The sequence below is a fragment of the Sus scrofa genome, chromosome 11 (assembly GCF_000003025.6).
Source record: "Sus scrofa isolate TJ Tabasco breed Duroc chromosome 11, Sscrofa11.1, whole genome shotgun sequence".
In the NCBI taxonomy this organism is placed as follows: Eukaryota; Metazoa; Chordata; class Mammalia; order Artiodactyla; family Suidae; genus Sus; species Sus scrofa.
The window spans coordinates 78500957-78519914 of record NC_010453.5 but is presented as its reverse complement, the minus strand read 5'-3'; the positions used below and the strand labels follow the sequence as shown (position 1 = coordinate 78519914).

At 59.9% G+C, this 18958-nt stretch overlaps 2 protein-coding genes across 27 annotated transcripts in view; both read right to left on the bottom strand.

The window, feature by feature from the left end:
• On the bottom strand, window positions 1247-7526 carry F7 (coagulation factor VII (serum prothrombin conversion accelerator)). Its single transcript, NM_001044591.1, is given in 8 exon segments — window positions 1247-1905; window positions 2447-2570; window positions 2716-2825; window positions 3434-3574; window positions 4842-4955; window positions 5031-5055; window positions 6373-6533; window positions 7437-7526. Coding segments are annotated over 8 exon segments (1338 nt in total). The 5' UTR covers window positions 7501-7526; the 3' UTR covers window positions 1247-1306.
• The window catches only part of MCF2L (MCF.2 cell line derived transforming sequence like), a 97971-nt gene continuing 93432 nt past the window's right edge, over window positions 14420-18958 (bottom strand). For 21 of the 26 annotated variants that reach the window (XM_021065972.1, XM_021065967.1, XM_021065959.1 and 18 more), the window contains 4 exons: window positions 17553-17674; window positions 16244-16356; window positions 16070-16173; window positions 14420-15935 (listed from right to left, as the gene is read on the bottom strand). In XM_021065972.1, the coding sequence (XP_020921631.1) occupies window positions 15850-15935; window positions 16070-16173; window positions 16244-16356; window positions 17553-17674 (425 nt within the window). In that variant the 3' untranslated portion in view covers window positions 14420-15849. Of the gene's footprint in view, window positions 15936-16069; window positions 16357-17552; window positions 17675-18958 lie in introns of all 26 variants that reach the window. The other 5 variants (XM_021065958.1, XM_021065968.1, XM_021065970.1 and 2 more) reach the window with 2 other exon arrangements.

Here is an 18958-nt window from a genome sequence, read left to right as displayed (position 1 = left end):
CATTGGCTGCCGGGTTCGCGAGCGTCTGCAGCCTGAGCCGTCGAGCTGGGGCGTCGGGATGGCAGCACATGAGCTTTGCTGCTCTAGGCCGTGTGGCCCGTCTCCTGACGCCTCGTTTACCTGCACTGGTTTCATCCTCATGCCAAGCACTGGGGCGGGGTCCCACTTTACAGACAGAACGGGGGGTGGGCACAGAGGGTCGGGGGCGTGGCTGGACCGAGCGTAGGAGGGGCCAGGCTTGTGGCTCCTGACCTCTGTGCACCGGAGAAGTATAAGTTACGGCCTGACTGGGGCTGCAAAGTGTTTGTGCAAAGGCCCGGGGGGTGAGCCCTGGAGGTCTGTGGTCAGGTGGTCTCCTCGGCTGGGCGACCCATCCAGCCACTCAGCACCGGGAGAAGTGGGCATGCCTGTGACCTTCCCTCCCAAACACGCGGCCAGGCTGGTGGAGCCCTGGGTACTCAGCTTGAGAGGGGCCGACTGTCTAGCTGAGCACCCCGAGCAGGTGTCCCAGGGCCTGGGCAAGTCCTGAGGGAGCCTGAGCCCCTGGGGCTTGCTCTTTGCCCACCTTGGAGCCCTGGTCCCCAGCTCCTCATTCTTCCCGCCTGAGGCCTGCGAGCCATCACTGGCGGATGTGGTAAGAGCAAAGGTCAAAGGCCCTGTGCCATCCCGCTGAGCTGGGCAGGACCTGGGAACGTGCATGTTGGGGGCATCCCTGTGCTTTTCAGGCAGGTGCCCCGGGGCCTCGGCTGGAAGAGACACCCAGTCCCCAGGGCTGGGAATGGCAGGCTCCAGATCCACAGGTGCTCTTGCCTTTGGAAACAGCCTCGCGTGAGAGGTTCCTGTTGGCAGAGCTACTACTTGGGAAGAAGAAGACCAGCTCCAGGGAGACCCCGGCGTCTCCCGAAAATGACGCCTGACGAGCCAGGGGCACGGAGGAGGCTCGGCTGCTCGTGGGTGGGGGAGCACGCGGGCCCATCTCTCTGCTGTGCGTCCCTGACCCCGGCCCTTCCTGCCTCTCGCCTCCTCCGTCCCAGTCGGCCTCCATCCGAGTCGCCCCTTCGGCTCTCTGTCTGCTGTCTCTGAGCCTCCGTCTCCATGTCCTCAGGATGGCACCCAAGCTTCGGGCTCCGTCCCTCAGTCTCTCTCAGTCTCTCCGCCTCCCTCTCCGTCTCTGTCTCTCTCTCTCCATCTCTCCGTGTCCACCTCCCCTCCCCTGCCCAGGAACCACAGGAGAACTTGGGGCTTTGGCGCCAGAGCCCAGCTTTATTCGGGGGGGTGGGTGGGCCGGGTGGGCCGGGAGCCGGCGCTAGGGCAGCGGGGCTCGGAGGAGGCCCTCCGACGGCGGTGGCGGGGCGCTCATGAGCCCGAGGAGCCAGGCCGTGTACCGGGAGACCCGTGTGTACACCCCGAAGCGGCCGGTGGCCGCACAGCCCTCACCCCAGCTGACGACGCCCGTCAGGAACCAGGTGCCCCGGAAGCGGGTGGCGTGCGGGCCGCCGCTGTCGCCCTTGCAGGCGTCCTTGCTGCCGTCCAGGTAGCCGGCGCAGAACATGTTGTCGGTGATGCTGGGGGAGCCGGGCCTGCGGCGGGCCTGCTCCAGGCAGTCCTGGGTCATGAGCCGCGGCACCTGGATGGCCATGAGCACGCGTGCCTTGGCACCGCGGTCCAGGAGGCGGCCCCAGCCGCTGACGGCCGAGAAGCGGATGAAGGCCAGCGTCCTCTCGGAGAAGCTCCGCTCGGGCAGGCAGAGGGGCACCACGTGGTCGGTGAGGGCCACGGGCCGCGCCAGGCGGACCAGGGCCAGGTCGTGGTCCGTCTTGCCCGGGACGTACTTGTCGGGGACGAAGACCTGGGCGACTGGCCGCTCCTGCTCGTCGCCCTCGTCCTTGCTGAGGTCGTGCTCGCCTGCAGGGGAGACGACCTTGCACCCGCACCCACCCCCCGCTCCCGCAGGCATCGGGCCACGTGCGGGTGCGGGGCCTGGCGCCCCACCCCAGGCTGCTGAGCGGCCTCGCCGGGCCACCCGCGGGTCAGGGCAGGAGAGCCGGGCGGGGCGGGGGAGCCTGGGGACTGGGTGCTGGAGGTGCGGGCGCGGGGGGTGTTGGGCCGGGGGAGGGGGCCTTCCCCGCTTCTTTGGACATAAACCCACCAGGCGGAGGCCCATGCAGCGTGGCCTGGGAAGCGCACCCGCTTGGGGCTCTTGGGCCACAAGAGACAGGCGGGGGCGTCTTTGGGTGGGAAAGAGGCTGGGGGGGGTGCATAGAGCGCCCTGCGGGTACGGGCCCCGCCTGCACGCTGCCCCCTGCTCCTTTGCAGAAGTTCGCTGGTCGTGGAAGTCGGTGGCTCGAAGCCCCGAACCTTCGTCGTTATGGTTCGAGGACCTGCTCTGTCAGGAGGAGGCAGCCACAGACCCCCCAGCACCAGCTCCAGGCAGCCACACACCTACCTAGCACCACCGTCAGGTCCTTCCAGCTCCGGATCCTGTCGAAGCAGTGGGCTGCAGAGACCACCCAGCTGGTGTTCAGCAGGGTGCCCCCGCACAGCAGCGCCCCTTTCAGCTTCAGCATGGCCTGGCAAGGACACGGCAGATGCTGGAAGGCTGCTGCCTGGGGGGGGGCTCTGTGGAGGCTACGTTTACAAGTTTGCCCCAATATGCCTGAAGCCTTCCCTGCCGGGGACACCCCTACCCCTCCCTTGGGCCCGGCGAAGCCTTACCTGCCAGGGACACTCGCCTTTGGGGCAGACCTTGCCACCTACGATTCGGCCCTGAGGGTTGCTGTCATTTCTTTTTTCCAGAACAGGTATTTTTCCACACGGATATTCAACTGTGTAAAACAAAAGTCAGCGGGACGTGGGGACGGTGAGGAGGTGGGGCTGCGGGCCCTGGGGCCCTGGCCCTCCCTCGGCTCCTCCCGGGGCTGTGGGAGGGGGAGCAGCTGGGGAGACAGCAGGGGCTCCTTTTGCAGCAACAGAGGGCCCCCTTCTTGAAACTGGGTCCTGCTCGTTTTCCGGGGTGGGGGCTGTGATGGGAGTCTGAGGCTCTTCCGGTCAGGCGACCAGCCTCTCGGACGGGCCTGCTGCTCCTCTGCCCCTGCTCCTGGTTTCCCATCCTGCCCCAGGAAGGCCCCAGAGCCGGGAAAGAAAGCACAGAGAGGCGGTGGCTGAGTTTCAGGCCTCTTAGACAAAGCTGGGTACCACCTCCTCCTCCTCCGAAGAGGCCCGGGGCCAGGGGTGCCCCCGCCGGGGGAATTACAGCCCTGTTCCTGTGAGGGTGGTTTGGAGACGTTTTCCATTTCTCTGAAAGAGCTTGCCTTTGAGAAGATTTGGAATCCAGAATGGTGCTGCAGTTAGTCCTGACCCGGGGGCAGTGATGTACAGCCCGGGCCAGGAGTGGAGGTGAGCAGGGAGCGTCTGGTCCCCAAGGACCTGTTACCTGTGGGCTCACAGGACACCCCATCCTCCTGGAGGGCGTACCCCTCATGGCACCAGCAGGAGCGCCCGGCCTCCGCGTGGTCGCTGCAGTACTGCTCGCAGCCCCCGTTGTCATTCATGCAGATCAGCTGGCTCTTCTTGTCTGAGGACAGAGGGGACAGCCGAGGGGGGCCTCCACGGGTCAGGGAGAGCTAGTCCGCTGGCCAGCCCTCCCTGGGCCAGGCCAGGGTTCTGCGCTAAGGTGGCACATGGCTGCCAGCTCCAGAGAGAGCCAGGAGCCACCCTGCTCTGTGGACAGACCTGGAAGGGTGAGACCTGGATTCTGGGGGCTCCAAGTCTGAGCAGCGTAGCCACTGGGGATGCAGGGTCCACGTGTGGTGGCCTCCACACCACCCGGCCCAGCCTGGGGAAAGCGGAGGTGTCCTAGTGGGAGGCCTGCCAGCGAGCAGTCAGAGCCATGAGGCTTTTCTACAACGAGGCCGTGGTGCCAGGGAGCTGGGCCGGGGCTGACCACAGGCTCGGACAGCTGGGACGCTCGACCTGCCTCTGAAAAAGTTCTGTGCTAGGAGTTGGGGTTGGCTGCTGTGCAATTCCAGGACCACTGGCGGGAAGGCCTGTCCCGGACGTGAGCTCACACAAAGCCCCAGGCAGCAGGTGGGCAGCCCCCTCTGGCCTCTGCTCTGTGCAGAAAAGCTCGTGGGCAGCGGGCTGTGCCAGGCGGGGTAAAGGGTCTGCCCAAGAAGGGACCGGCCTCCCCTCAGCTCCTGGAACCCACTCGACAGCCTCTCTGAGCAAACTGTTCACTTAATTAATTTGCCTGATGAGCGTGTTTTCCCGGGGGTCTTGGGCCACCAGTGTCAGCTCTGCCTCTGGAAGGGCTGGAGACAGAGTCAACCGCCCAATGGGTCTCTGGGCACCGAGGCTCAGGGGACCGTCCAGGCGGGTGAGTCTCTGTGTCTTGTCCCACACGGTTATTGGGAATGAAACGGTCCACGCGGCCCGGGAAGAAGATGCTGTCCCCTGGGCTGGCTGTAACCTGTGTCCTTTTGCCATAATGACTCACTGGGAGTGTCAGCCCTTGGAGAGCTGAGTCTTTCTAGGGGGTGACTGAGCTTGAGGACGGTTCAGGGAGCCCTGGGCTTTGCCATATGGCAATCTTTAGAAGGCCAACAACACGTCACCTCCCTGACCGTGGGGCCCCAGTGACTCCCAAGACCTCTCCAGCTGCATCAGAATTTCCCAGAGCCAGAACCCAGAGGGGGCGGGGCATCGAGTAGGAGAATGAGGCCCTGCCAGCACCCCCATCCAAGACCCTGCTTGAAGGGAACTTCGGGCCGCCCAGACGGACCTCCCGCCCCACCCACGCTGCGCCCAGCAGCCGCCCGGGGCCCACGGGCTTCCTTCCTCACTGGTTTCGCAGTTCCGACCCTCGAAGCCTTCCGGGCAGAAGCAGATGTAGGCCTGGAGCTGGTCCTCGCAGGAGCCCCCATTCAGGCAGGGGTTCGAGGCGCACTGGTCTCCGTCTGTGAGTGAGTCACGGGGTTAAACTCGCTGCGCAGCGGCTGCAGGCGGGTCCGAACGGCCGGTCACCCACTCACCGTTGTAGGAAACCCAGAACTGCCTCTGAGGAAGCAAAGAGGAAACTGCGTGAGCCCCGCGCCAGGAGCAGCACCTGCAGCCTCCCTGGGGGAAGCGGGTCCTGGCGCTTCGGCCTGTGTGAGGGTCTGCAGGCCAGACCTGCCTTCTGGAGATGAAGTGGCTTCATCCCAGGAAGCGAGTTTTCCCTCCTATGACCACCCCCCCGTGGTCCCCCTTAAGGCCACCAGAGGTCACAAGTGTAGCCCCAACCCCACCACCTTGGAGCTGTGACCCTGGACCACACGCCCAGGCCCCCAGCCCCATTTCCTCCCATGATGCTGTGGGCCGTGGAGACACCCGCTGACCGTGGAGAAGGCGGGAAGGGGAGGCGGAGGTGCTCTCTGAACTGCAGAGTCTCCGTCTCCAAAATTCATTCCTGAGCAACCTTTGGGCCAATGAACTAAAACCCACAGGTTGCTGTGAGAATAAAGCAAGATGGGAACTGCTGAAAGGCTTTCGACAACTATGCAGTGCAAGTGGCAAGGGTGCCTGGCCTGGCGCACCTGGAAACGGAGGTGTTGGCCTCTGTCTCAAACCCCCCTGCTTCCTGTGAGCGGGATGTGTCCTGTGTGTCCTGTGAGTGAGACAAGTGTGTCCTGCGAGTGTGAGGGGATGTGGTCCTGTCCCCATGTAACCTGACCCTCAGCCCTGTTGACGGTTCAAGGGGACGGGATACGGTTTAAACGTGTATCTTTCCGAATGTGACATGGAAATGAAGTCCACTCTGGCCACATGGCGGGGGGCAGGCACGAGGCCATGGCTCCCTCAGTGCTTCTTTGCACAAGTTTCCCTGAGAAGGCGTTCAGGTCAGGGTCTCAGATGGCTGCTTGGCCCAAGGCCCCCCTGTGGGGCGTGGACCATGCCTGGGAGTCGGGGGCCTTCCTTGGGAAGTCAGGGGCACACCACCCCGCATCTTCCTCTTTTTTTTTTGTCTTTTCTCCTTTCCTGGGGCTGCTGCCACAGCATATGAAGATTCCCAGGCTAGGGGTCTAATCGGAGGTGGAGCTGTCAGCCTACGCCAGAGCCACAGCAACGCGGGATCCGAGCCGCGTCTGCAACCTACACCACAGCTCACGGCAACGCCGGATCGTTAACCCACTGAGCAAGGCCAGGGATCGAACCCGCAACCTCATGGTTGCTAGTCGGATTTGTTAACCACCGCGCCACGACGGGAGCTCCTCATCTTCTGATGCGAAAGTGAGGATGCCTGGTGGGGCTGGAGAGACTGCTGCTGCTGTGCTGGTCCTGGAGACCTGGGCACCCACTGCCCCCCAGGGCGCAGATGCGTCCCGCCGAGCTCACCGTCCTCTCCTCGCTCTTGAAGATCTCCCGGGCCTCCTCGAAGGAGCACTGCTCCTCCCTGCACTCCCTCTCCAGCGAGCCGGGCCACAGCTCCTCCAGGAATGAGTTGGCGCGCCGGAACCTGTGCAGGAGGCTGTGGGCTTGTTCCTGGGCAACAAAAACTGAGAAATGGGCCCCGTGAAACGGCCTGCCCGCGAGGCCAAGCCGGCATCCAAGCCACCTGTCCCCTAGTAATGGGAGTCAAAGGGCACCTGCCCCTGGCCTGGCTGAACCAGGGCCAGGAGTGCTCACAGCCGCCGACAGGCGGCGCTGCGCAAGCGAGATGCGTCAGGAGGAGGATGTCCACTGAGTTAGAGCAGCTGGCATGCCCTTTGAGCTGGTCACTTCGCCTCCGGGAATGCCCCCCAAGGAACACCCCAGGCAGGCACAGAAACACACCAGTGAGGGAAGCTGCGGGAAAACGCATCAGAAACACAAAACGCCCGCATCCGCACTGCCAGGAAAGGGATGCCCAAAATGTGACGTTAGGTGAAAAGAGAATGTAAATGGGGCAAGGGGCAGCATGGAAGCCAGGGCGGCGACACTGTCCCTCGGACCACAGGCTGGCGTCCAGCCATGGGATCTGAGGACGGCATGAACGGAATTTTAGGGGCAGTGTGGGCACTTGGTTGCCACTTGGTACCGGAGTCAGGATGACAGCTCACAGGGCTGTCCCAGAGGGGTGGGGGCAGAGGAGGGCACCATCACAGCTACAGTGGCAGAGCAGTGCGGTCCAGCATCCCCCACTGTCCCTGGCTGGCCTCGCAGAGCGAGGTGGGTGCAAGTCCGAGCCCAATCTGCCAGGGCGGGACCCCACGGCGGCCGGGAAAGTGCCCCACTCCCGCTCCCGCTCCCAAAAGTCTGGAAAATAATCGCACTGAAGGCGTTCTGCCCGCAGTGGGCAAGCGCCCAGGCACCATTTGCCTTCGGGAAGGAAAGAAATGCTGCCGGCAAACGCTCCGGGTGCCCAGGAAACCGCCACGTGGGCCAGGTTGGGAGGCCGGCCGCCCTTCACCCCCACATACCTGCCGCCAGGGACCCCTGCAGGCAGAGGAGGAGGCAGAGAAGGGCCGGCCGCAGGGAGGCCATGGCGAGGCCCGCGGGGCACGCCGTCTGTTGACTTTCCCGGTCGGGGAGGCGGGCAAAGTCTCTTAGGGCCAGAGGCGGGGGGAGGGAGGCCTCCCACACACGCGGGCGTGAGATCCCGGGCCAAGGGCTGCCGGACAGGGGACTAGGGACAGATGGACGGGCCACCGGGAATCCAGGCTGCACCCAGCCAGGCTCCTTTGAGGTGCAGGGTGAGGGGTGAGTCTGGGAGCTGCACCGGGAATGCAGCTCCGAGCTCTGAAGGCCCAAGGACTTGGCACAGAGGCGAGTGGGGAACAGAGGCAAACAGCAGGTGAGAAGCCACACCCCGCGGTGGTGTAACGGGAAAAAGCCTGTTTGGGGTGTGACCGTAATATCCTGAAGAGCGCCGCAGCTGCTGCCGAGACGCACAGGCCCGCTCTGTGCGCGGGAGGCCTGGCTTCTCAGCGGGAGAGCCGCTCGGGAGCTCGGGAGATGGGCGTGTGCCGCTGCTGCTCTGCCTCAGCCCCGGGCAGCCAGCCCTGCCGCTCCCACCCGCCTCCGCCCAGGCCACAAGCTGGGGTGACCCACTGTCCTGGGCTGCCAGGCACAGGGTTTCTCAGGATGCTGGACTTTGCAGCAGGGAAGTCCTGGGCCCCCTGGGACTGGCGGTTACCTTGCCAGGTTACCTGGCCTCCGCCCTCTGGAAGCAGCCTCCTTTCCAGGAATGGGTGGAGGTGGAGGACACCCACTCTGCACATTTTTCCTCAGAGGGGGGCCATGAGGCCCCGCGAGCCTGTGGGTCCCAGCTCCACTCCTGAAGCTGGACACTTAGTCCTCAGGGGACAATAGGTTTCACTGATCTCCCGAGGGATTTCTAAGTGCTCGACTGCTGAGGGATGTCATTATTCAGGAATTTATTCATGGAGGCGGTGGAGGGCCTCTCACAGCCCCTGTGGGACACATGTGCCCACCAGCCCTGGCCTCAGGCCTGGTGAGGAAGGGGCTCCTGCCCTCAAGCCTCACTTTCTTATCGGAGCAGCAGGGCTGACGCATCCCGCTGGGAGCCTGGTGGTGCGCTCTGTCCCATGAGGGCTCCGGAGATGCCAGCCGCCACGGCTGCCCCGGAAGGCCAGTGCCCAGCCTCCCTCCCACCCCAGGGCCGCCTGGCCTCCTCAGACTGAGCGCAGCATGGTCACTGGGCTCCTCCAGCTCCTCTCCAGCCGCCGGGACCCAGGACCGCCACGGGGCTCCCAGCAAAAGAATCCATGCTGCCCCAGGCCTGCAGGCCTCAAGCCGGACACAAAGCTGTCTGAGGGCCATGTTTTGTCTGAAGTTAGGAGGCATCTTCCTGCCTCCTCCAGCGCCTGGGGCTCCGGGGGGGGGCCCCTGATGCCCCACCATGCAGAGCTGGTGTTTTGGTCTCTGCCACGGCCGGGCACACGGCCACCCCCACCCGGTGTGTGTCTGTGCGCCTGTGTGCAAATCTCCTCCTTCTTATAAGACACCAGTCATTGGACTAGGGGCCCGCCCTACGCCATTGCGACCCCATCTTAGCCAATTACACCTGCAATGACCCTGTTTCCAAGCAGAGTCGCCTTCTGGGATTTCCTGCGGAAGGGACGCTGCCGACTCGCCCTCAGCCCTGTGCCCTGGTTTCCCCTGACTGGGGCCAAGGCTGTGCCTGTGCTTTTTGGAGCCGCGGGAGAGCCATCCCGACCGCTGGCCCAGCGGGGACAAGGCTCAGGGGCGGGTGGGGGGCAGGGTTCCGGGGGCGGGGCCAGGGATAAGGCGGGGATAAGGTGCCCTTACTTCCGCGGCTTCCCAAAGCATCACTATGGAACCGGGTTCCTGCAAACGTCCTGCCAGGCGCAGCGTGTCAGCATGACTAAGGGCAGTGCAGGGGACAGAGGCTCTCAGGGTCCTCGTCAGAGATGGGGAGGACAGACACCCCAGGTCCCTGGGGCCGTGGCTTTCAGGAGACGCTGTGCCCAATGACACGTGCCATTTCTCCCAGGCGACCTTCTCTCCTTAGTGACAGGTGGCCAGATGCAGTTGCAGAGCTCACCCTGACAGAGGGGGGAAGGGGGGCGCGGCACCAGGGTCCAGGGAGGAGAAGGAAGAAGCCTTCGTGAAAACCCCCAGGGCCAGCCAGAGGCCTGGGGGCGTGGCTCAGGGACAGCCCCGCCCCCTCGCCGGCCCCGCGCCCCTCCGCACACACTGGCATCCCGCGGTGGGGGGCGTTCCAGTGAGGGCGGACCGTAACACCAGCAGCCAGTTTCTGGTCTTGACAGGGGGGTCACAGGGCCTCGTGGGGAAGGGCTCCCAGGGGAGGGGAGGGGTGGCGCAGCCTGGCTCCTCGCCCAGGCCCTGGCCCGCCTGCCCTCCTGCAGAGGCGCCAGGACAAGGGCGGGGGAGAGAAGCCCCGTGAGGACAGGCCTTTGGGAATTCCTAGCACACCAGTAGGCACACTCTCAAGCCTGCGTGGGCAGCAGCGGCAGGCTGTGACACTGCTGGGGTCCTCCGTCCCCGCTCCCTGTCTCCTCTATGGCCGCCTGCAGGTGCTGCTGGTCCTGCCACTTGGCTGCAGCCCCACCCACCCATTAGGACACCGAGGACTCCTGCCGTGGCCTCGCTCACACTCTGGCCCTTCCACGTGGAGCCAAAGTGATTGTCTTTAAGGCAACCATCGGCACAGGGAGACGTGCTCCTTGGGTTCTGATCCATGGGTTTGGGCCAATGTCACCCCGAGATCCAGATACTAAACCCTCCAAATGTCTCCCTGGAGCAGCCCCCAAGCCCCCGTCTGTCCCCTGCCCCTGTTCCAGTGTCTGGCGGCCCTTGCGCCCACGCCCACAGACACCCCCCTTGAGGAATCAGAACCTCAGGGTGGCCCCAGGAACAGTAGCTGACCAGCACCCCATGGTTCTAATGGCAGCCACGTCTGCGTGGTCACTGCTGGAGCCAGTGTGTGCGGTTCTACCTTTTCCATCTCAGGAACAGAGGACTGGGGGTTCTCTTGTGGGGCAGCAGGTTAAGGATCCAGGGCTGTCACTGCAGTGGCTCTGGGTGCTGCTGTAGCGTGCGTTCCATCCCTGGCCCGGGAACTTCCATGTGCCACAGAGGTGGCCGGGGTGGGGGTGGGGAAGGAAAGATTCTCCTCCCTCGGGGGCTCCCACGTTGACTCCTGGGCCTCGGGGTGTGCAGAGACTGCCGCTTGAGACTCGGAGTCATCCATCTCTTCCTCCGAGGGTAGCTTTTGTGTCTCTTGTCAGGAGTCCATCCCGCCCAAAGGTAGTGAGGATATATCCTGTTTCTCAGGTGCCCGGTGCTGGGACTGTGTACAGGTGAGGCCACTCTTCATCTGCTGGTTCTTTGCACTTCTGTGCCCAGGCCTTCCTGGGAATCGTCATTCTGACGATTCATTCTGACCATCCAGCCTGGCTTGGGCCCCACCTTCCGGGCTGGCCCGAGGCTTCACAACAAGTCCTGGCGTCCCGTGGGCGAGTCCTGGCCGTTCTCCCCTCCCTAGCGTTGCGTCTGCCCGTAGGCCTTCATTCTTCCACGTCCGCCCTCCCGTCGATGCCCTAGCTCCACGGAGAACTCTGCTGGACTTGTGTCGAAATGCATCGAGTGGACAGAGCAACCTGGGGAAGACGCGCCCTTTTGTGGCCCGAGTGCTCCCATATGGAAACGCCTCTCAGTTTACTCAGATCTCCTTGTATTCTCCTCTATAATGTGTCACGATTTTGTTTACAAATTTTGTTACATTTTAGTTCTAGTATTTCACCATTTTGTTGCTGTTAAGATAGCATTTTCCAATTTTTTTTTTTTTTTTTTTTTGTCTTTTTGCCTTTTCTGGGGCTGCTCCCGTGGCATATGGAAGTTCCCAGGCTAGGGGTCTAATCGGAGTCGTAGCCACCAGCCTACGCCAGAGCCACAGCGACTCCGCATCTGAGCTGTGTCTTCGACCTACACCACAGCTCATGGCACCACGGGATCCTTAACCCACTGAGCGAGGCCAGGGACCCAACCCGCAACCTCATGGTTTCTAGTCGGATTCGTTAACCACTGCACCACGACGGGAACGCCAGCATTTTCCAATTTTTATTGCTAGGAATGTTAATGCCTTTTTGTGGGTTTCTCTTGGGGACTCTTAATGGTTCCAATCACTTGTGAAGTCTGATTTTCTAGATATGGAAATTTGTCTTCCAATCCACAGGCCGCGTGTTCTTTCCCTTTGCTGTTGTAATCACAAGCACATCCCGCAAATACATTTGAGTAGGAAAAGGCAGCCTGACTGTTTTGCCTTCAGTGGGGATGATTCTATTTAGATACCTAAACGTTTTGCTCTAAAGACCTCGTCAGATACATCTCATTAGGTTATAGGAATTTTCTTCTACTCCTAGTTGGGTAAATTGTATAAATGAATATACTGAGAAACGACAATGTCCTACTGTGTAGCATAGGGAACTATATTCAATATCCTGCGACAAACTATAATGGAAAAGAATATTAAAAGCAACCCCTGCGTAGGTGTAACTGAACCACTATACTGAAACCTAGACACTATCACAACATTGTAAGTCTACTATTCAATAAAATACATTTTAAAAAATAAATATTGAATAAAAATTGATTTTATTAAATTATTGATTTTATTAAATTGAATATTAAATTGCATTTACTGAGCTGGTCGTCTGTGCCCCTCTTCCCTGTTTAGTGTATTATACGGAAAATTCTAGCAATCCTTTCCTGATTTTGAACCATCCTTGCATTCCTAGGGCAAACTCATTTGGTTAGAACATATTACTTTTGTTTATAACATAGTGGATTTTATTTGATTACCATTTATCTGGAATTCTTGTATTTATGTTCATAACTTTATTTTTTCTTGTATCATTTTTGTCAGGTTTGGTACTAAAACTTCTTCATAAAACTTGTTTAGTTGCTTTCAAATCCCTTTTTATATTCTCTGAAATAGTTTGTACAAATATTTTGGTATAAGATATTTACCTTAAAGATATGATTAAAACTATAAAACCATCTGAGTCTGGCATCTGTGTGAGGGTAAAAAAAATTTTTTTTTTTTTTACTGCATTTCAATTTCTTTGTTATTCACTCACCCAAGTATTTTATTTTTTTTTAGATTAATTTAAACAATTTACTCCTTAAACAATTTCCCCTTCAATCAGTTTTCAAACCCATTGGCAGAAAGTTGTTTATTTCTCTCATTTTATTTGCTCTTTTTGCTTTTGCTGCCAGAAGCACATGGAGGTTCCCAGGCTGGGGGTAGAACCCGGGGCTGCAGCTTCCGGCCTACACCACAGCCACAGCAACTGCGGATCCAAGCTGTGTGCCTGTGACCTACATCACAGCTCACAGCAACGCCAGACCCTTAACCCACTGATTGAGGCCAGGGATCGAACCCCCATCCTCACAGATACTAGCTGGGTTTGTAAGCACTGAGCCACAGCAGGAGCTGCTTCTCTCATTCAAAATTTTCTGTTTGTGGTGAAGTGTCTCAGTTTTTCTATAAATTGCCTATTGCTAATTTTTCAAGAACAAAGGGTTTCTTTTGATTTTATTGTTTTCTTCTCTCAATTACATGAATTCCTTCTTTATACTTTCTTCGGGTTATATGGGTCTTATTTTTTTGGCCTCTTTAAACGGTTGGCTCATTTATTTTGTCATGTGAAAAGCGAACCAAGGCTGGGCTACAAACAGCACTCGAGCTGTGCTTGACCCACAGGCACCTGCGCCGACGCGCATTTCTGTCCCGGCCAAATACACTTCCGGGTGACGTTTCCTTTCTGACCCCTGTGTTAGAAATCTTTTGGATTTCCAGGTACTTCTTAGACCTTCTTTTTCCTTGCTCTGTAAGTATTTCGTGTATGTTCTATATGTGTTGGAAATTAATGCATATTATTCTATTTTGGGGGATAAAAATGAGTATCGATTTCTGTGAGAGAGACTCAGAATCTCACCCATAATGGCCTTTTTTTTTTGCTCTGTATCTTGAGCATGACAGTTAGATGCCTATGGTTTGTTGCTGTCACAGTGCGCTTCTATTACCTCTCCCAAACCCCATTTCCCCTGTCACCAATACTGCTATCCTAGCCTCCTTTTGGTTGGTGTTTATCTGTTACATCCCCTTTCTTTCCTTTTTTTCCCCTTTTCTTTCTTCTTTAGCTGCCCCAAAGCCATGGAGTTCCAGGCCAGGGATCAGATCCTAGTGGCAGCTATAACCAACGAGGCCGCTGTGGCAACGCCAGATCCTTAACCCACCGCGCCAGGCCGGGGACTCAAGCCTGCATCCCAGCGCTCCAGGGACACCGCCCATCCCGTTGTGCCACAGAGGGAATGTTCCTTCTAACTTCGGATAATCTTACTTCGCGGTACCTTTCAGCCACGATTACAGCCGCACTCGTTGGCTCTCTTTCGGTCGGTTTAACATCATTAGGTTTGTCGTGCACGAGGAACGATGCCTCTTGCACCGGATTTTGTGTTTCCCGTTCCTCGTGATTCCCCTCTCCCCGTCCGCCCGCCTTTCTTCTCCAGCTCTTCCGGTGAGACCGTCCCACCTGCACTACTGCTCTGACCAGCATGTGGCGTCCCATTTCTGTGGCTACCTTTACACGGGGGAGATGCGTAAGCCTGTTACTTCATCCTCATCATTTTCAGATGAGATGAGAGTACAGAACATAAGCCAGGCCACATTCACTGCCCGCCTGGTTCTAACGTGGGCGCAGACGAGCAGAACCAAACAGCGGCCGGCTGGGAACGGCAGGCCCAGGGCTCCTGCGCCGTCACAGCTGCAGGCAGACGGCGGGGGCTGCTGCTGTTTATTCTAACGCCAGCCACACTTCAATACGAACTCCTATTTTTAAATTCTATTTAATCAACAGTTAAGGGGCCAAAAAAAGAGAAAAGAAACAGGGACTGAAACACGAGGTGTTAAAGTGCCTTTATGAGGAAGCGATCAGAGAAATGACGGACAGTCCCGGGTTGGGGTGGCAGGGGGGTGTCTGAACAACGAATGTATTAAGTAAATGAGGTGACACACCATTTCCCAAATAACTTATTCACCAGAAGAGAAGCTGCGGTGCTTGTACGCCCTTGAAGACACACTCTGGAGAGGCCTGGCCCTGCTCTCGGCCGGGAGCCTGTGTGGTGGGCGCAGGGAGGGCTGTAAAGTGACACACTGCCAGCAGCATGGAGGCTATAAATAGACCCGGTAGGGAGGTGCCTATGTACACACATGAACATATATACACACGCAGGGAAACACCTGCCCCGCCGACGGAGAGAAGCGCAGCTGAAGAACAGAGTTTGCTTCCGAAACACGAGAGTAAACGGAAGACTTTCCTTTCCAGTTCTGCCTGGACGTGAAGGCAAACTGCTCCTGTGCTCAGGCAGCTCCCGCAGCTGGAACAGGGCAGTTCTGAGACGCAGGCCGGGAAGGGAGGGGCGCCGGGAGCGCAGGTTCTCCCCGGGCTCCAGTGACTGTATGGTTCCAATGACACCCACAAAAGCTGTATCTTTACATAGTCCGTAGAAACAATAAAAATACCCTCACTCGGTGAAGTGTGATAAAAAAACAAGAGTCCCCCATTTTTTTGCTGTAGAAAAGAAGCTTAAGATTTTAAATTATAGTTTAAATTTTCTCCTGAAAATTAACCTACACAGGTGGAGGAATTTCCTTGGTTTCTGACGGCTTGTGTTTGTAGAAATGCTGCCTGATTCTGTCCAGGGACGGACTTTCGCTCACCTGTGACCAGGTGGGCCTGGGAGAGCGCCCCAGGTCATCCAGCGCAATGTAAACCCCGGTAACAAAAAATAGGTGTATATCAAATACAGTATCAAATTGTCATTTCATGTAAACACAGTGATTCTTGGTAAAGGTTAGAGGCCAAAGTACCACAAAAGATGGCCGTAGGATTAATCCCTGCTTTTAAAAAAATCTGTAGAAGACAAACTCGACCTCCGCCCCGAGCTGTGGGGTCAGTGAATCGGTCACTTCTTTCGGAAGCGGTTCCACAGAACGCGTGTTCCTGCAGAAAGCACCAGACCGGGATGTCAGAAACCAAAGCGCAGCGGCGGCCGGGCGGGGCCAGAGGGGGCGGACGCGGTCCCGCTTCCCCGACGAAGCCGGGGTGGCGGCGTCCTGGTGCAGAGGCCGCAGGCCTGACTCCTCCTCGGGTCTGGGGCCCCCGCGGCAGCCGAGTCTCGTGGGCGGTCCCGTGGGCGGGGCGGGACGCGGCTCCTCCTCTCCCCGGGCGCCGCCCCCGGCACCGCCCCCTCGCCGCGCGCAGCCGGCCCGAGCGAAGGAGCGCTCTGAGCGCCCGGGGCCGCGGCGCTGCGGCCGCGGGGCTACGCCTGCAGGTCCGCGAGGGGGGCCGGGCAGCTCTCGCTGCAGCTGGACGAGGCGCTCAGCAAGGCGGACCCGGCGCTGGACTCTGCGGAGAAGCAGGTGAGCGGCTGCGGTGAGCCCCGACCTCCGCCCCGGGCCTCGCAGGTCTTACCTGGGCTGCTCTGGGGGCCTCACCTGGGCGGCTCAGGGGCCTCACCCGGGCTGCTCAGGGGACCTTACCTGGGCTGCTCAGGCACCCGGCTGAGCTGCGTTGGCCGAGAAGCGAGGACAGGACCTGCTCGGGCACCCAGCCCTCGCCACCGGAGCTCAGGTTCCTCACATACCTGCAAGGGGCGTGGTCAGGGTGCGGAGCCAGCGCGCGGGGCTCCCCTCGGGTTGTGCAGGCGGTCTTACCAGAGGCCCTCGTCACCCTCCTGCAGCAGCTCCACCTCATCCCCGCTTCTCAGGGCCAGCGCGTCCGGAGACCCCTTCTCCTCCAATCCCGCCACCGTGTACTTCCCAGAGACCTGGGGAGGGGACAGCAGGGCACATAGCACATAGCTGGCCCCTCCGTGGGCCCAGCATCCAGTGTCCACATGCTACATGGGAAAGATGAGAACCCTACCATTCCAGGAGCTTCCGGTGTGACTATGGCCAGAAACGGAGAGGGTCGCCTAGTCCCGGAAGATGCCAGGTCTCACCTGGAGACCACTAAGAACCTGACCAGCCTGCACAGGGCCCTTGGCTGCACCCAGGGCTCACCACACCCAGCTCCTCTGACCCAAGAGCCTTTTCACCTGCTGTTCCCTCCTCCTGGATGGCCCCCTGCCCTCGGCCAACTTTCTCTGCCTTTCCCTAGTCTTTTGCCCTATGAGAGGGGAGATTCTGGTCCACCTGGTGCCCTGTTGCCTTCAGCACCTCGCACAGCAGGTGCTCAGCACACCTGTGCGTGAAGCTGCTGTACAGGGCGAACCCTGAGCTGGGTGGCTGTTCTGCTGGAGTGTGGAGGCTCCAGCCTCTCGGGGCACCGGGGGCTGCCAGGCCAGTGTTCGTCATCCTCATGGGAGCAGCCACACCCTCTCTGGACGCCCCGCCCTGGCCCTGACTGGCCCTGAGCAGCAACCCCCGGCCACACCGAGAGCACAGTGCAAACCCACCGGGGCCTGTCCAGCCTCCCTGCTCGCCGGCCCAGGTCTCCCCCTGGTGCCCCAATACCCTGGCCAGCTCTTCTCACTCTCGGGCCTCCTGGGGAAAGGCCGCCTGGCGCTCGAGGCTCCCTTTCCTCTTTCCTCGGTTACCCGTGTCTGCCCCTCCCACTCTGGGTGCTTTCTTTGCTGCAGTGAGCCAGGTGTGAACAGGGTAGCAAACAGCTGTCAGTACGACGCTGACTCTGATGACTTACGATGTAAATGGTTTGTCTCAGCTGCTCACGCTCAACAGGACTTGTTTAGAAGGCAAAGCCATACCCCAGACGGGGCGATTCTCTTGAAAAGTGACCCCAAGGTGCACACACCACTTTTAAGAAAGCTTATCTGAAGCGTGGAGGTGCGCGCTGTTCCTGCTGTGAGGTGGCCTGATGGTGACCTACCAGCTGCGGACACACCTGGCCCCTGAGGGTCCCTTCCTTGGCCCCGGGAGCCCCAGGACCCAGAGGTGCAGCTGTTGGAACCCCACCCCCAACCAGCAGTGCTGGTGACGCGAGGCTGGCGGGAGCCAAGGTTACCAGCTTCCGGGGGCCCACTCCGCCCTCTTCTTCTGCGTCTGAGGAGTTAATTGGATCCTCGGCGCTGGACCAGCCATCGTTGTCCTCAGGGCCCTCTGAGGGGTGAGATGTTTTGCTCCAACCTAGAGAGGGACGGGCTCTGGTGAGGACCTCCTCAAGGTTGAGCCTCAACGTCAAGGGTGGCCCACAATGTGCCGCTTGGGGGAGCCTGCCCTTCCCAGTGGTGCACAGAGACAGGCAGGACACCTGCAGATGTCTGCCGCCACCGGGCAGACTGTCCAGGGGCTGGGGGAGGTGTTTCCAGTCAATGCCCATCAGCTGGCCAGACCAGCTCCTCACGTGACGCTGGGCCTGCTGAGAGCGCTCCAGCCTGGTAAGGGGGTGGCCCTGGCACTAAGGGCCACAGGGCGAGGCTGAGATGCCAACGCCGGCCACCTGGCCCCAGAGGCAACACCTACCTCCACCTCCGCTGGGCCAGCAAAGGGGAGATGCCGCCCTGGGCTTCATACAATTCACAACTCCCATCACCGGCGTTCCCTACCGTCCTGTGTCCCCACAGTAGCCACTGCATTTCCCACTGGGGGGAGAATGGGTGTGTGCTGGGGGGATGGGAGGGGACGGAGTCCTGATTCTTAACCAACACACCAAATCCAGAAAGGAAGTGTGAGGCTGAAACCACACGGCTGTGGTTTGGGGTCCCCGCCGCTGCTCTGCGCTAAGTGGCATTTGGACAAGAGGGCAGGGGACCAGGCCAGATGCTCACACCCAGTTCCCAGGTACACCTGCTCCGGCCGGAAGCACACGTCTTCCTGGAAGTGTGACTTGGGGACAGACATGAGCAGAAGGTCCCCACTACCCCAGCCGTCGGGGTGAAGGGGCAGCTGTCTAACAGGCCGGCTGCCAAGGTCAGCAGTGACAAGCTTGTGTTAAAGGGGCCACCTCTGTCTTCCCAGCAAAGGGAGCTGGGACTCAGAAGCCCACCCAGCCGTAGAGCGCTGAGCCTGGAAGGAAACACGTGTGACCTCAGCAGCCTGGCTCCACGCCAGGCCTGACACCTGGAGACCCTCTGGCCCTGCCTCATGGGGGCTGCTCGTGTCTGTGCAGGAAGCGGGAGCAGAGGGTTTCCAGCCACAGACCAACCTCCCTGCCTGATTTGGGCACATTTGCAGTTGCCCAGTACGGAACGCTCAGACGGACACCGAGTGGGAGCCACCGGGGGCCCCGGCGCGGGGCAGCTGGCCACGAACGGCTGGCCGCTCCAGTCCAGCACCAATAAGATGGGGCTTCCAGCAAAACAAAGCCTAAGTCTGAAGGAGGATGGCCGGGCAGATGCACGGAAGCCCTTGATGAGAGCTGCGGGCCCAGAGAACAGGCCTTCTAGCCGCACAGCAGCGCCTGAGCTGGGG